The 16,743-nt window shown below is 37.8% G+C and overlaps 1 protein-coding gene across 3 annotated transcripts in view; it reads right to left on the bottom strand.

The window, feature by feature from the left end:
* SLAIN1 (SLAIN motif family member 1) overlaps window positions 1–16,743 on the bottom strand; it is a 56,415-nt gene that overhangs the window by 30,227 nt on the left and 9,445 nt on the right. For 2 of the 3 annotated variants that reach the window (XM_008524084.2, XM_070579026.1), the window contains exon 2: window positions 11,705–11,844. In XM_008524084.2, coding sequence (XP_008522306.2) covers window positions 11,705–11,844 — 140 coding nt within the window. Of the gene's footprint in view, window positions 1–3,438; window positions 3,682–11,704; window positions 11,845–16,743 lie in introns of those variants that run through there. The other variant, XM_070579028.1, reaches the window with a different exon arrangement.

The following is a 16,743-nucleotide window of genomic DNA, read 5'->3' as shown; positions in this document are numbered from 1 at the left end:
TCTCCTAGCTTATTTTGGTAGCCACTGTTTTCTAGACCTCATGCATCTTTTTCCTTGTACTTTTTCCATCATTAAAGTAGGGTGCATAAAGTAAAACTTTAAATCTTTGCAGAACCAAAACCCTCTTCCATTTGTCTCCACAATTTATTACTTGCCTAGGTACAAAATTGTCATTTGAAAATAACTTCCCCTCAAAACTTTAAAGACCAAATTCATTTTTTGCCTAGCATCCAATATTACTTATGAAATGTCTGAGGTCTGTTACCATTGTAGATAACCTATTTCTTCCTTCAAACATTGTTAGGATTTTCTCTAAGCTTGGAAAATCTGAAATTCCACCAGGATGTCTAGGTACAGGTCCTTCTCACCTATCCTAGTTCATGCGGACACTTGTCTTTCTTCAGCTCAAAGAAATTTTCTCATTGTTGATTGATTTCTCCTTCCTCTAAATTATCTGTTCCTGCTTCTAGAACTGTTCAACATTAGAGGTTTTCATATGTCCTCCATGTCCCATAACGTCTCTCGCCTTCTCTCTCTTTTGGGAGATTCGTTGAATAAAAATAACCAGCTTGGTTCTTAGCCACGTCCAGTCTTATTTCAGTACTTCCAAGAAATTAAAAATGACTAAAAAACCCCCAATAATTTGACTGCTGCTTTTCCAATCTGTTCTTGTTTTACAGGTGTATTACCTTCTCAAATCTGAGCACACGAAGTTCTCCCATCCCTTAGTTATTTGTTTCCTACAAAGTCAGTTGATTTATTTCATTCATGCTATTATTAGTTTTCCCAAAGAGCAAACAAGACTTGGTTACTGCTTTGTATTTATGAATAAATACTAAGTTAAGCTGAATAGTAACTAGGATGAGTTTCCTCTGCACCAGTATAGGTATGACCCTGACAGGCCTCTAACTTAAAAGAGAAAATTAGGGGCCAGCCCGGTGGGGCAGCGGTTTAAGTTCACATGTTCTGCTTCTCTCTGGGTGACCCAGGTTTCACTGGTTTGGATCCCGGGTGCGGACACGGCCCTGCTTGGCAAAAGCCATGATGTGGTAGGCGTCCCACGTATAAAGTAGAGGAAGATGGGCATAGATGTTAGCTCAGGGCCAGTCTTCCTCAGCAAAAAGAGGAGAATTGGCAGTTATTAGCTCACAGCTAATCTTCCTCAAAAAAAAAGAAAATCAAAGAAAAAAAGAAAATTGACAACAGGCACTATGTAAATGCATGGATTATTCCATAAGCGAGACTTCCATAGGTGCCTAGCTATGCAGCAGCAGGGTGGCTGAGGACCCCAACAATGCAAAGGAAGGAGGTCTTTATTGTAGGAGCAGAATGCTTCCTAAGTTCATCCAGTACTCCTCCCACCCCCACTCCGTCCAATGTGGATGTATGAAGTTATCTCAGGCTCTGCTTCTCAATCAGGGCCAGGATCCCACACTTAGATCTCTCTACCTTCTTTAAGAGTAGGTCTCTAGTTCTACCCTGAAGACTAAACGCCCCACCCACTTGCAGTCACCACCTTCTAGCACAAGCTAGCAACTCCTACTGCTAGAATATCCTTTTACTGATCCGACTTATCTAAAAATGATATAAAAATGGAGGAGCAGACAGAGTATGCATGTGTATATATACACACACACATGCATATGAATACACAGATACATGCAAGATGACTATAAATCTTAATTCCAAAAGACTGATACTTTTACACACACACACACACACACACACACTATTCTTTGAAATACAATCTTAGAGCTATGACAGGGGGAAAAAATTAAACTCACAAACTGACAAGAGCTCCTGAACTCAAATGTATGAAACTTGTTACTATATAAAAGTTTAAAGCTCCACGTATTACAAATAATTGAAAATATCAAAGCCTTATATTTTCAAAGTAAATTAAGTATCATGAAGAGTTTGGCCACATTTTAAACTATCACTCCTCACATGAAGTCATGCAAGAAATTAAGGATATTAATGAGAGAAGCAGAAGAAAACATTTCCAAGTTTAACTAAGTTAAAGAATCCCCCTAAAAAAAAATGCTAAAGCCTAACTTTACTCATATTCTAAAGAATTTCTAAAATCACTATTTCAAAAACTCTCCGCATCTTGCCAGATTTCAAAAAAGACTCAGTCTTGTAAGATGATTCAGACAATAACCCGCAACTGTCCTATTCAGAGGCATGTCACTCCTTTGCTTAAAACTATCCAAAGGCTTCCCAGCCATCTTAAGATAAAGTCCAGAATCCTTAATGGCCCTGAAAACCCTACAGAGTTCTCTAGTTTCATTTATGGTCACTGAGAGAGCTCACATTTTCTCCCTCTTCGTTTCTCAACATTACACTCCCACCACAATGGTCTGCCAGCCTACCTCAGGGCCTTTCCATGTGCTGTCCTGAGGGCTGGGCCACTCTTCCACCCCCTAGCCTGCCCCACAGAGTTATCTGCTTAACTCCTGCTGACTTTCGACATGTCACATCCTGGGGAAAGCATTTCCTGGCCATACCCCTAAGACTCCGCTAGGTCTGTTAGCATCATCACGCTTATTTTAAGGCAAAGTAAGAAAAAAAAAACAAGAGTTGCTATCTGTGTAATCTGTTTCTTAAACTAGACTGCACACTCCAAAGGCCAGGTACTGAATTTGTCTTGTTTGCCACTAGCACTAGTACCTAGCACTGTGCCTGTACCGAGCAAGTAGTCAATACATTTATTTCATGATTTAGCATTCTAATTGTCTCTCAGTATTTCAGAAAAGAAGAATCTACAATTTCTTGCATAAACTTGACTCTACTTGGTAGAAATCCCAAGAAACAGGCATGGACACCTATCAAAATTAAATTTCACTGCCAAGAGGCAAATTTAATCAATCAGAGTAGGATGAAAGCAGTAAAGAACTATTTTAGAATTTCTATTGTTTTATTTTTCCTTGGTGGGCATGGGTAACAAAACAGCATGTCAAACATATATTCACCATAACAAACCTTACGCATCATCGTAAGTTATTGCTTCATTTAACAAACACTTTCTAATCATGGTGGAAAAGCAATACAAAAACAAAACAAAAAACTACAGAGAAACATATGCGTAACCGGCAAAAGAAATGAAAGGAGGATTGCTGAAGGATATCTGGCAATCATATATTTATGTTGCTGGACTTAATGGATGGAAACTGCAAATTTCATAGGAGCACAATCCTAATTATTTGTTACTTACTGTACTAAAAATTATTCCCAATACCAAAGTAAATGCACTGGAGCCATTCTGAACACAAGAGCAAAGCAAAGATGTGATGCAAGCCAAGAGCCATAACAATGTATCTTTAAGTTCCAGCCCACAGGAATAATAGCAAATGTCAAGAGACCCTGTCTCTGTACAAAACTTCGGTATGATTGCAGATTATTTTTCCAGTGAGAAAGGGAATCCATTACAAAGCTTACCTAAAATGAACCGCACAGACTAAGTTTTAATTTTGTGTTCCAAATTTGACAGAGCACCTCAAGACCGGAAACATGAGCTGATGGAGATAGCATCTTGGGCCACGCAAGGAGAGACTGGACAGGTCCCAGGAGACGGACACTTGATAAGCTTCTTAATGTCTCCGTTCAATCTGTGTGGCTTTACAAATGAAATGGCCACCTTCAGAACACTGGATTAGTCGACAACTTGCTTCTTCATTGGCTAAATTTAGAGAGAAACTCTCCATCATAACAACCTAGACAAGAATGGGAACTGGTATCATATGAAGATAAAAGAAAAACCCAAAAAAGAGGTAATATCTATTCACATTTGCTTAGCATATAATCCCAGAGGAAATGAGAGATGGTCACATGGAAACACGAGCCAAGACAGTAATTGTGCAGGGCTACACTATTTGTGAAAACTATACCCATACTCCTCAAATGTGACCTGTCCTGATTCAATAGTTATGGACATTCAAGTATCTTAAGGCAGGATAAACTTTTATTAACTGGCCCCAAATTAACTGAGCCACATATTGGGTGTTTCAAATTACTTAGATAAGCTTTATGATCATTATTTGGTTATTAACATCCCAGCCTCAGGACATGGATTTACCAAAACTCTAGATTAGCCTTAGTCCAATTCAGGACATCATGTGAGTTAGCACTACCCATAAAAGTCCTAAGAGTGTTTGTTATTTATATTCTAAAGTGGGGAAGAACAAAGAAAAGCATGTCAGAAATGGAATACATACAGATCTAAGAAACAGAAGAAAAGGAATAAACTAAGGTTGCCTTGAATTTTCTATTCTTGAATAAACTATACTCATAAAACTTTTCAATTTAAGATCCCTAAATCTAACAGTATCTTTATTTGTAGGTAAAGAAAACAGACCTCCACCAAAGAAAAAAAATGCTTAGTTTTCTATAAAGTACAAATAGTCAACTAAGAGGATTCTCTATATTTTTTGGTTCCATTTCTGAATAAAGAACTGCATATCAGGAATGTGTCCAAATATTTATATAGCTTTTCACATTTTTCAAACTAATTTCATTTTCTGAAATCAAACAGCCCTGTGAAATCTGTTAAATATCCCCACTTACTAGGTAAGACACTGGTAACAAGGGACATGCTCTTAATCACAGAGTTAAGTAGGGCTGAGGCACTAGGGGACACAAAGTCTAACTAGCAGATCAAACATCATTCCACCATATTCATTTATTCAACAATTAGCCTTCAACACCTACAATGTGATAGGAATTATTCCAGGTTCTGGGAGGGTTACAGCAGTGAACAAACAGACTCAAATCTCTACCCTCAGAACTGGTTTTTTTTTTTAGAAAGATTAGCCCTGAGCTAACTGCTGCCAATCCTCCTCTTTTTTGCTGAGGAAGACTGGCCCTGAGCTAACATCTGTGCCCATCTTCCTCTACTTTATATGTGGGACGCCTGCCACAGATGGCTTGCCAAGCAGTGCCATGTCTGCACCCAGGATCAGAACCAGCAAACCCTGGGCCACCGAAGCAGAACATGTGAACTTAACCGCTGCACCACCAGGCTGGCCCCTAGAACTAACATTTTAACAAGTACCACCATGTGATTTTTTTTTTTGGCTTGGCTAGTTGGATACCACTTACAACACTAAATGTTCGACTAGTTTCTTTGCTCATGTAAGGAATGCAAATGTACTCAAATTAATACATCACAAAAGTCAAACATTCAAAACTTAGAACATGTTTGAAAATTTATTAAGCATTGGCAATTCAAAAGGAAATTGAGGTATAGGCTTCTATCCTCAGATGCTTAATCTACTTGGAAAGAAGGCATATCCAAGCTAAAAATTCAATAGAAAGATGTTCACAAAACACGGTGCTTCCAAATGGAAAATAACAAACATTGTGGGACCATTTTCAAAAGAGAAAAACCAAGATATTGAGTTTTCCCTAAGACTGCATATTCAAACTTAACATTACTTTCTGTACGCTATAAAAAAAGCCATTTACATTATTCAAACATATTAGGAAGGAGAACTAATATTTAAGCCTTTACTACATCTGCTTCATAAACATCTTTATTTAATCCCTTACAACAACTCCACAAAATAAATGTAAATGTAGAAGAGGCTGAGAAAGCTTGTCACTTACCTGTGCTGACTACTTGATACATAAGGCTTTATAAATTATGAAATTTGAGTATTAAAAGACCAGTTTGGAAAAGGGAAAAATAAGTTTTGGGATCTACAATAAAATTAAAGTTTCAATTAATTTAATATTCAGTTAAAATATTAATTGACCAAGTCAATTAATATTCCCTATGAGAATTCAAGGGTATTGGATACACATTAGTCCTCTGTAAGTATATATATCTTGCACCAAAAATAATTATCCTATTACAGCTTAAATACACACACAAATTTAATCAATGTGCAAAACCGAAGCTGTGAAGACAACGCATTTCTTTTAGCAATAGCTTAAAATGGTCATAATGTGGGTGGCTACCTCCCCATAAAATTAAATATTATAAAACATCCCTTTCTTTCCCTCATTTTCTTCAGAAAAACTTTCTCCAGAAGGGCAGAATTTTAATAAGCCTGTTCTCACAACCTCAAGACAAAACTTCAACATCAACACTTCCCATACATTCTCCCACAATTTCCCAAGTTTTGTTATCTAGACCCTGGGTCACAAAGGCGTCAGACATAGCATGAAAGCTATTTGAGGATGCTCCCAAATAGAGCAGGTAGATGGCAAGAAGAGAGACAGAGGTTCTTCAAGAAGTTACCATCCCAATGAGCTCATTAGCAACTGTACGTTAGAGACAATCTTGGGAGAAATGTTACCCAATGTACCTCTAGAAACCAAGCTTGAGAAACCCTGACTCAGATGTGTTCCCAGGGATACTTACTCCTTAAGGAGGGAAGACAGCTAATTTGCAACGAAGAAAACAGCACAGGCTAAGTTCCCAGGGTACAAGAGGGAATAAGAAAGACCACGGGACCAGAGGGGTATAAGGTACACCCACTAGATACACTTTGGTTCCTCCTAACTATAGCCCCTCTCCACATGTTCTACAGGGAATTCATCTTTAATTTTTGAGTAATTTTCTTCCCAAAAACATCAGAGTCAACAAATAAAAACCAAATATCTAAAATATTTATTCTCTAAGGAGCAGCATCTTTCCTAAAGCCCCAGGCTAACATTAAAGAACACTTACCTATTCCTCCTTAAAAGAGAGTGCCTGTGCAAGAGACAAAGAGGATGGATGCCTCTACCCTTTCTTCAGGTCTAACCTTCAATCATTCCTTGTCAAGGCAGTGAATGGTCTTCGTGAACAGTCTTAAATTCGGGGGGAGCGTGTACAACTAGTAATCAGTTTGCAACAAAATGTGGTAAGTGAAAACTGATTAAAGTAAACATGCCTGTGAATGGGAAAACAAGGCTGCAAGCTGATACGTTCAACTGACACCAATGTTTCTTCTGAAAGAAAGAGATGGCAGGCAAGGAAAGTGGTGCAGATGCCAAAAACGCCGCCCCATCTTAAAATATTCAAAAACAAAAGTGAAATTATAACAGGAGTAATTGTGACATCGGGTTCAAAAAGAATTTAACAAAAATTCATTATTTTAGCAATAGCGTCTATTATATGTTGGGTTTCCTTCCAGCTGGTGTGATCAACAAAACAAAGTCCCTGTCCCTGGGCAATTTATATTCAAATGAAGGGAAATAACCCTGGTCTCAAAGAAAATGCTCAATAATATCTGTTACTTGAAAATGCTGACTGTTGAAGAGAGAAATGAAGTCTAAACAAACAGAAAATGATTTGAGTGTTACTTGAGACTTCTAAAATATGGAACGCTCACATTATTCCAATTAAATATTTATGCTATATTGTGAATAAAGTTAAAGTCAAAACTGAAATTTCTGTTAATTGCCATCATTGAAAGGACCCCCTTCACTGGAAGTCAGTAAGAGTTCTTCCATTCGGAGGACTAAACATGAATTCCTCCCTATTGTCCTCAAAACCACACCAGAATGACAGCTAAACTCAAAGTATTATAAACCCACCAGGAAGACTGAAATGAAAGGAGACAATATCAGTCTAACAGCGTCATTCCATTTAGAAAAGAAAAACAGATGAACATTAGGTATCAGACTTGGCTTTCAGCATCCTCTGCTCTAAGGGCCCAAGGTGGGGGATAAGCCAACAAGAACCTGGAAAGGCTGTGGAATTGAAGGTGCAGGGTACTACAGAGGGTAGGGGGTTCTACAGTGAAGCAGAAACAGGACGACTGCCTGCAAATCTGCAGGAAAGTACTGGAACCCTTGGGCTCCCTCCCCCGCCCAAGCAGCTGCTGTTCTCCTGCTGTTATCAAAAGGTCAGGTTCAAAAGGTTTTATCAAAAGGACAGGTTCTATTACTTAAATAAACTGAAGCAGGAAGCTGCTAGATTTAAGATATCTTACACAAATAAGGGAGCCTTACAAAAAACTGGGAGGGCTGAGTGAAGGTGTGCAGGCTAGAGGGTGAACTCAGGGGAGGCACGGACTTCACATCTGTTTCGGTCACTGCTGTGTATCCACACTTCCTACAATGATGCCTGGCACACAGAAGGTACTTAATAAATACGCAGCAGAGGAGTCTGGAAGAGGGGTTTTTAAAATCTCCAAGAAAGCAGAACATCACTAATATTAAGGATAGAAAACAGGAGAGGAAAATCTAAAATGTGAACATCAATCCAGGAGATGCAACATCTGCCTACAAGGAGTCTCTAGAAAGAAAGAATAGAGAAAACTGGAGGTGAGGGGGGATTACAAGGAAATAATACAAGAAATTTCACAGAGCTGAAGTTTCTTGGTTGAAAGAGCCCACTAACTGCCTAGCACAAAAAATTAAATTTCAAAATACCAGGAAGAAAAGATTCTAAGTTATCAGCTGCGTTTTAGACAGAAAGGTTTCAAGAATCAGAAATTAGAAGGGTGCAGGAATTCAACGGCAATCCTGAGGCTAAAATATAGTGGAATAATGCCTTCCAATCTGTTGGAAATGGTTTCTGACCTAGAATTCCACTCCTAGCCCAAAGGACAATCAAGTGTAAGAGTGAAGATTAATCAAGACATTTTCAGACATAAAAGCTCTCAAAGTTTACCTCCCACATATCCTCTCTCCTTTCCTACCCCCCCAAAAAGCAACGGGAGAAGGTATTCTACCCAAAGAGAGAATATAAGGAAAAGGAAGTCTTTGCTTCCAGGAAACAAGCAATACAGCACTGACGAAAGGACAGGGAATTCCCAGGATGAGAGCACAGGAGGACAGCTGTGCGCACGCCTGCAGAGGACCAGTGCAGACTGGGGCAAGAGAACAGAGGGCACCACCAGGAAGAACAGTTAAAAAACAAAACAGAAACTCTCACTGGATTTATATCTAACTGTACCAAGGATGGTTCATTTGGAGAGTTTGGGGATAACTTAACAAGAAACACCAAAAAGAGCAAGTAAGTGTGTTTTTACAATTAACTCCAGAAAAAACAAAAAGTTAGATGAAAAAACAAAACATGATGATAAAATATTGCATGGCTTAGATATGACTATTTCTACCGTAATCGATATTGATGTATCCTAAAATTGATAAAAAGCTACATGGGAGGATATACAGAGAAAAAATATAAGAGGGAGGGGGGTTAAAGAATTAAACCTTCACCATCCACAGGAGAAACTGACAACTCAAGTAACAACCAAACAGGCATGGAATTTAAAGAGAGGAAAACAGCAAAACGGAAGCAAACAGCTTTTGTTAAGTAACCGCGTCTAGGTAATAACATAGGAATGGGAGAATAGGGTAGCAATCCGCTATTTTCCTTACAATACCCATAAGATTAATATTTTCTAAACTGCAGATATATTGCTTTCTAAAATAGAAGTTAAATTTAAAAAAATTTTCATCCAATGAACAAATTATAATCAGTGACTTCTTATCTCATAAGGGGACCACGGATTACGGATCTTTGGAACAAAAGTATCTAGTCTCACAGCAAAAGAAGATTTAGATTTATATACAAATTTAGCAAAAGACTAATTTTAGTTTTGAAGAGCTAGTTCTCTGCTTAAACTCTCTCATGTGAAATTTAAATATATTACATCATGAATAAAACTGCAGCACGTCAATTCAGGTCCTATGACCTCACAATTCTGCTCTAACCCCTTGTCAAAGAAAGGAAAATTAGATAATCAAGCACTTAGTCTAAAATCTCAAAAGCAACCAGCAATTAGGATTATTTACATTAAATTTAACAAAGCCTCTCCTCTATCTTTTTTTTAACTCAACCTTATATGTAAATCTGACTTGTGTGCAAATGAACTAAGGCAGGGGTCAAACCTTGGCCTGGGTGGCCCAAATCCAACCTGCCCATTTTTGTTACACCCACCAGCTAGGAATGGTTTTTACCTTTTTTTTTAATAGTTAAAAAAAAAAAAAGATCAAAAGAAGAATATACTTTATGATGTATGAAAAAAATCACATGAAATTCAAATCTCAGTGTTCGCAGATAAAGATTCAATGGGACATGGCCTTGTTCATTAATTATTGCATCTACGGCTACTTTCTAGTGATGGCAGAGATTGTATGGCCTGCAAAGTCTCAAATGTTTACTATCCGGTCCCTTTCAGAAAAAGTTTGTTGACCCCTGAACTTTTTAGAGGACTCTAGTTTTGAATTTCATTTGAATTGTCTTCCAAATGAAATTGAGCCAAATTCATATATACAAATGTACATATACAAAGTCCTTGAATCAAGCATGTTTGAATAAAGAACCTTAGAGGTGGTCTTAGCTCTCTTCTAGAGAGAGAAAAGTCCAGTGGGATTTAATGGTTTGCTTAGGGTCACTCGGGGAAATGGAAACAGAATCATCTGGAATCTCCTGACTTGGAGATCTTTTGCTCCCTTAGATAAGCATCTGTCACCAAGTTAACCCTAATACTCCTTTGTTCCTACTCCACTCTTCAACTTACTACTATTGCTAATTAACTTACTTCGTTTTAGTCAAAATGTTAATAAAGCATGCTTTTTAATTTGACCATCTCCAAATATTTAAAACAGATTTCTGTTGATATTTACTTATGACTGTGCCAAAAAAGCGTAACAAATACTGGTTAAGGACAGTCTGGTGTGAGGGAGACCCAGGCTCTGGCTCTGCCCCCGGGGTATCACTGTGGCCTCTTGACCCTCTGAATTTCTCTAAACTGCACCTTTCTCATCTCTAAAAGCTAGTGTAGGACCTACCTTAGATGAATGTAGTTAGACCCAATAAAATGGAGGATGTCAAGAACTAATGCACTAACCATCACAGAATTAAGAGCTCAAGAAATGTTACCTTTATACTTTGTCTTACCAGGTCCAAATATTTTATAACCATTCCTGAAGAGCCTCAGAAGGAGTGTTCTCAAACTTCAGCGTACCCAAGAATCACACTGGGGAACTTGTCAGAGCAGATGCCCCTGAGCTACTGTGATTAATCTGGCCCGAGTGGGAATCTGCATTTCCAAGCTCAAGCATGATTTGGATACAGGCATGGAATAGAAACAGTGTTCCCAGATAATGAAACAGATAGCAAGAGGCTAAGAGACAAGCTAAGGCCTAAATAATCACAACCTTAATTAAGTAGTCTACTTTATTAAAATAGCAAGGAGCTGAGTACTACTAATTCCTTTTGCTGTTTTTCCTTCTACAACAGTTCTAATTTTTTTTTTTACTTATACTTATGTTGGGCTCCATAAATTAACCAATGTTACAAACAATATGAGGATTATTTCCCAGTTTATAAAGGTTAGGACTTTCAGTTATACATCCTTAAACATTTAAGGAACTCAAAAAGGTCAGTACTCAGGTCCCAACGGAACCTCAGTTTTCTATCTTAGAATTCAGTCACATGACCTTGGCACCATCCCCAGAGAACTTAAGACTGACTCATTTTACTTATTGGTAGACAGAAAGAAAAAAACAGAGAGAAAAATACATATTCCTACTTTACAACACAAACTAAAACAAGCTAAAAATCTGGCCAAAATCAAGCACAAAACTAAATGTATTCTATACTGAGAAACCCTATGTGTAATATATGTGAAGTGAACAACACGCAGCAGCCACACCTCTGGGTAAGGTTTTTCCATTTAACTGTCTCTTCCAAAACTAGCGACAAAAAAGGTGACAGTAGCAAGAGTTTGAGAATGTAAATGTACAGGGTCGCAGTTACCTTGCTCCAGTCTAAAGCACAGGGAACGCCTTGCTGCTTCCATCTCCGGAGTCGGATTATCTAGGACGTGTCTACACCACTGCAAGGGGCTCAGGGACTTCTCTGATGACGAGAATGTCTTTGAAGAGCCAGTGTATAACCTTAAAAAAAGAAATCTACATTATAGGTATTATATAGATACACAGAGATCACCTCTCTTCTAGAGAAAACAACATGCATTTAATAGTTTCTATTGAAAACAGAACTCAAATTTGATTACTTCAAATACCAAAATTATTTTTTAACAGGCAAATATCCCCAAATAGAATATGACACTTTCTGTAGCCTGGTGGGAAGAAGGACTTCAAAAAACTGAAACTCTCCGAGTCAGAGATCGGGGCTTATGTTACTGAGCTAACCTTGAAAGGGAACCTCGATGATCCGACTACCTCACTTACATTTCTAGAAACGAACATTTTCGTCTCTTTCTTTGGCAACAGAATCTTATGTGAACTTGGGTTAATGTATGTAAACATGATGTGCCAAACAAGGCAAATCTTAAGTGCTTTTTAAAAAAATACGTCTAAAATAAGTGAAAGTCAGTTCTTTATTGATTCTCTCAATGCTTAAATAACCAGATATTTCCCATCTCAAATCTATACTAAACTTGGCATGTGCTTCTTTCTCATTAAAGCCAAACAAACAGCTTTCAAAGATAATTTTAGAAGAGTCCACTTTCAGCATCTATACTATTACACAGTAATGGTTAGGATTCAAAATAACCACCGTGAGGCACTGTAAGTTAAAACAAAGATCTCACTGAGAGACTGTGCTAAGGTAAATTTTATATTTTCAGTGACAAGGTTATGCACAAAGGCTTCTCTTGAGGATTAACCAACAGTTGACTTAAAAAAGGAAGAAAGAAAATTATAGTCACTAGCTCCAGTAAGACCGTGCTTTATAAAGCTATGTTCTAATTACAAATCTCATTAAAGTGATACTCCTTCAAACAAAGTTATCCTAACTCTAATGAGCACATTTTCGGGAAGTAATATACTTCATTATTCACTCTTTCACTGTTATAGTCAGGATTTCCACCTACTAGTATAAATTACCAGTTACACAAGATGGTTGGGCAAAGTACTATTCTTTGGTAAATTATTCTTACAGATGAAGGGTTGGCAAACTTTTTGTGCAAAGGGCCAGCTGGTAAATATTTAGGCTTTGTGGGCCACGCAGTCTCTGTCACAACTACTCAACTCCACGATGGCAGCCCAAAAGCATCACAGATGATATGTAAATGAGTAAGAATGCCTGTGTTCCTATAAACTTCATAGACATTGAAAGGTAAATTTCCCACAATTTTCACATGTCACGACATAGTATTCTTTTGATTTTTTTCCAATCATTTAAAAATGTAAAAATCTAGATGACCAGCCATACAAAGCAGGCAGCAGATCCAATTTGCCCGTGGGATACAGTTCACTAACCTTTGCTACAGGTGAAGATTCTAAAATATCTTTTAATTGATATAATAGTAATCCTAATATATCATTCACCCCTTAGAGTATCGACCACAGTCCTGCCTTCATCAAGAGTAGATTGATTACAAATCCATAGTCCTGGGCCCCACCTCAGTCTACTAGGACAAGATTATTACCTACCTATGTAAATCCATCCCTTTCACCCTCCTTTGATAACAGACCCCTGATATAACTAGGTAGCTCTCCCTAGAACCTCCAAGGAAAGGCTAGTCAAGGCCAGTCATTCTCAATCTCTGATGTATCAAAATCTCTTAGAGGGCTGATTAAAACACAAATTGCTAACACCTGATTGCAGGCAGGTCTAACCTATCTGATTCAGTAGGTTTGGGGTGGAGTCAAAGAACCTGAATGTCTAACAAGTTTTCAGGTGATGCTGATATTGCTGTCAGGAGACCTCACCTGGAGATGGATGCACTGGGCTAAGCCAATCATAGTAATTCCATTATTCCCATTTGCCCAATGACTGGTTTAGTAACAAGCGCTGGGCACAATCCTAGCCAATAAAAACTAAGGGGAAATATTCTGATGGGCAAGTTTCTCCTCATGTTTAGAGTCACAAAATACCCCATTATATGCTGCCTACAAAATAGGCATTTCACATATCAAAAAACTACCCACAAAGAAAAGCCAAGCCCCAGAAATTTTCACCGCTGTATTCTACCAAATATTTAAAGAAAAATACCAGTTCTTCAAACTCTTTCAAAAAACAGAAGAGGAGGGAACACATCCTAACACATTCTATGACACCAGTATTACTGATGCCAAAACCAGACACAGATGTTACAAGGAAAGAAATTAAAGACCAATATCCCTCATCAACACAGAAGCAAAAAGTCTAAATATTTTAGTAAATTGAGTCCAACCGTATATAAAAGGAATACTTCATCATTACCAAGTGGGATTTATCCCAGGAATGAAAAGTTGGCTTGACATTCAAATATCATTGTAACCTACCACATATACTAAAACAGACAAATCATAAGATAATCTCAATAGACAAAGAAAAGGACATCCACTCCTGACAAAAACTCTTAGCAAATTAGGAATAGAAGGTAACATCCTCAATCTGATTAAAGGCACCTACAAAAACAGCATCCTTAATGGTGAAAGACCGAACACTTTTACCCTAATATCAGGAACAAGGCAAGGACCGGACATTCAAGCCAGTGCAATCAGGCAATAAATAAAAACATTTAGCGCCGGCCCGGTGGCGCAGCAGTTAAGTTGGCACGTTCCACTTCAGCAGCCCGGGGTTCGCCGGTTCGGATCCCAGGTGCAGACATGGCACTGCTTGACACGCCATGCTGTGGTAGGGGTCCCAGATATAAAGTAGAGGAAGATGGGCATGGATGTTACCTCAGGGCCAGTCTTCCTCAGCAAAAGGAGGAGGATTGGAAGCAGTTAGCTCAGGGCTAATCTCCCCCCGCCCACCAAAAAAGATTTAGATTGGAAAGAAAGAAGTACATCTGTTTTTATTCGCAGATGACATGATCATCTATGTAAAAAAAATCTGAGGAATCTACAAAAAAGATACTACAACTAATAAGTGAGTTTAGTAGCAGGATTGCAGGATACCAGATTAATATACAAAAATTAAAGATATTTCTATTAACAACAATCAGTATTTTTGAAATTTCACTTTCCATTTGCAATAGCATACAAAAACAGTAAGATGCCTAGGATAAATCTGACAAAAGATGTCAAGACCCGTACACTAAAATCTACAAAACGCTATGGGAGAAATTAAAGAAGATTTACTAAATGGAAAGACAGACCACGTTCACGGGTTAGAAGACTTAATATTGCTAAGATGCCAATTATCCCTAAATTCATTTATATAATAAAATTAAAATCAAAATCTCAGCAGGCTTTTTATAGAAATGCAAAAGCTGATTCTAAAATTCATATGGAAATGCAAAGATCCTAGAATAGCCAAAACCACCTTTAAAAAACAATGATTTTGGAGAGCTACCACTAACTGATTGAGACTTACTACAAAGCTACGATAAGCTACAATAATGAAGACAATATGGCACAAAGATAAACGGATCAATGGAAAAAAATAGATGGTCCAGAAATAGAATGACAAATACATGGCACACTGATTTCTGACCAAGTACAAAGAGAATTCAATGAGGAAAAGACAGTCTCTTGAACAAATGCTGCTGGAAGAAATGGATATCCATATGCAAAATTAAGTAAACTGTGATCCACATTTCAAACAATACCTGAAGTTAACTCAAACAGATCACAAAAATGTAAAACCTGAAACTATAAAACCTTTAGAAGAAACCATAGGTGAAAATCTCTGTGTCCTTGTGTTGGCAAGTACTTCTTAGATACAATTTCTCAGACTGAAAGCATGATCCATAAAAGAAAAAAATTTATCAACTGGACTTCATCAAAACTAAAAGCTTTGCTCTTTCAAAGACACTATTAAGAGAATATACGACAAACCACAAATTAGGAGTACTTGCAAATGACATATCTGATAAAAGAAGTTGTAATTAGAATATATATAAGAAATTCTGGAAACTCAATAACAAGCAACCTAATTTTTTAAAAAAAGGGCAGGGGCTGGCCCAGTGGCATGGTGGTTAAGTTCGCACACTCCGCTTCAGCAGCCCATTGTTTGTAGGGTCGGATCCTGGGCCCAGACCTACACACCACTCATCAAGCCATCCTGTAGTGGCAGCATCCCACATAGAAAATAGAGGAAGACTGGCAGACACGTTAGCTTAGCAACAATCTTCCTCACGCAAAAAGAGGGAGATGTTAGCTCAGGGCCAATCTTCCTCACCAAAAAGAAAAAAAGTGGGGGACAAAATATTTGAATAAACATTTCACCAAAGATGATATATGAACAGCAAACAGTTATATGAAAAGATGCTCATCATTATTCGTTAGGGAAATGCTAACTAGAACCACAATGAGATACTACTACACATCTATTAGAATGGCTAAACTTAAAAAGACCAGCCATAGCAAGTATTGGTGATGAAGTGGTGCAACTGACATTCTCATACACTGCTGGTGGAAATGTAAGATGACATACCCACTTTGGAAAAGATTTTGGCAGCTTCTTAAAAAGTTAACATGAACCTACTCTTTGTACCAACCACTCAAAAGTCATTAAGTATTTACCCGAAAGACATGAATGCCATGTGTTCACATAAAGACTTATTTGTAATAGCCAAAAATTGAAAACAATCCAAATGTTCGTTAAAAGATGCATAGATACACAAACAGTTGTTATGTCCATACAATCTAATAGCTCTCATAATAAAAAGAAATGAACTATTGATTCATGTAACACAGATGAATTTCAAAATAATTATCTTGATTGAAAGAAGCCAGACCAAACCAAACAAATGAAACGAAAAAAAGTACATTCTGTATGACTTCACTGATAGGAAAGTTACAGAGAACGCAAACTAATCTAGACTGACAGAAAGCAGATCAGTGGTGCCTGGGTTGGAGGTGGGCAGGATCAGGAGAGAGGGACCACAAAGGGTC

Source organism: Equus przewalskii, chromosome 16, assembly GCF_037783145.1.
Source record: "Equus przewalskii isolate Varuska chromosome 16, EquPr2, whole genome shotgun sequence".
In the NCBI taxonomy this organism is placed as follows: Eukaryota; Metazoa; Chordata; class Mammalia; order Perissodactyla; family Equidae; genus Equus; species Equus przewalskii.
Note: the sequence above shows the minus strand (reverse complement) of the source record. Positions and strands in the feature narration are given on the sequence as shown.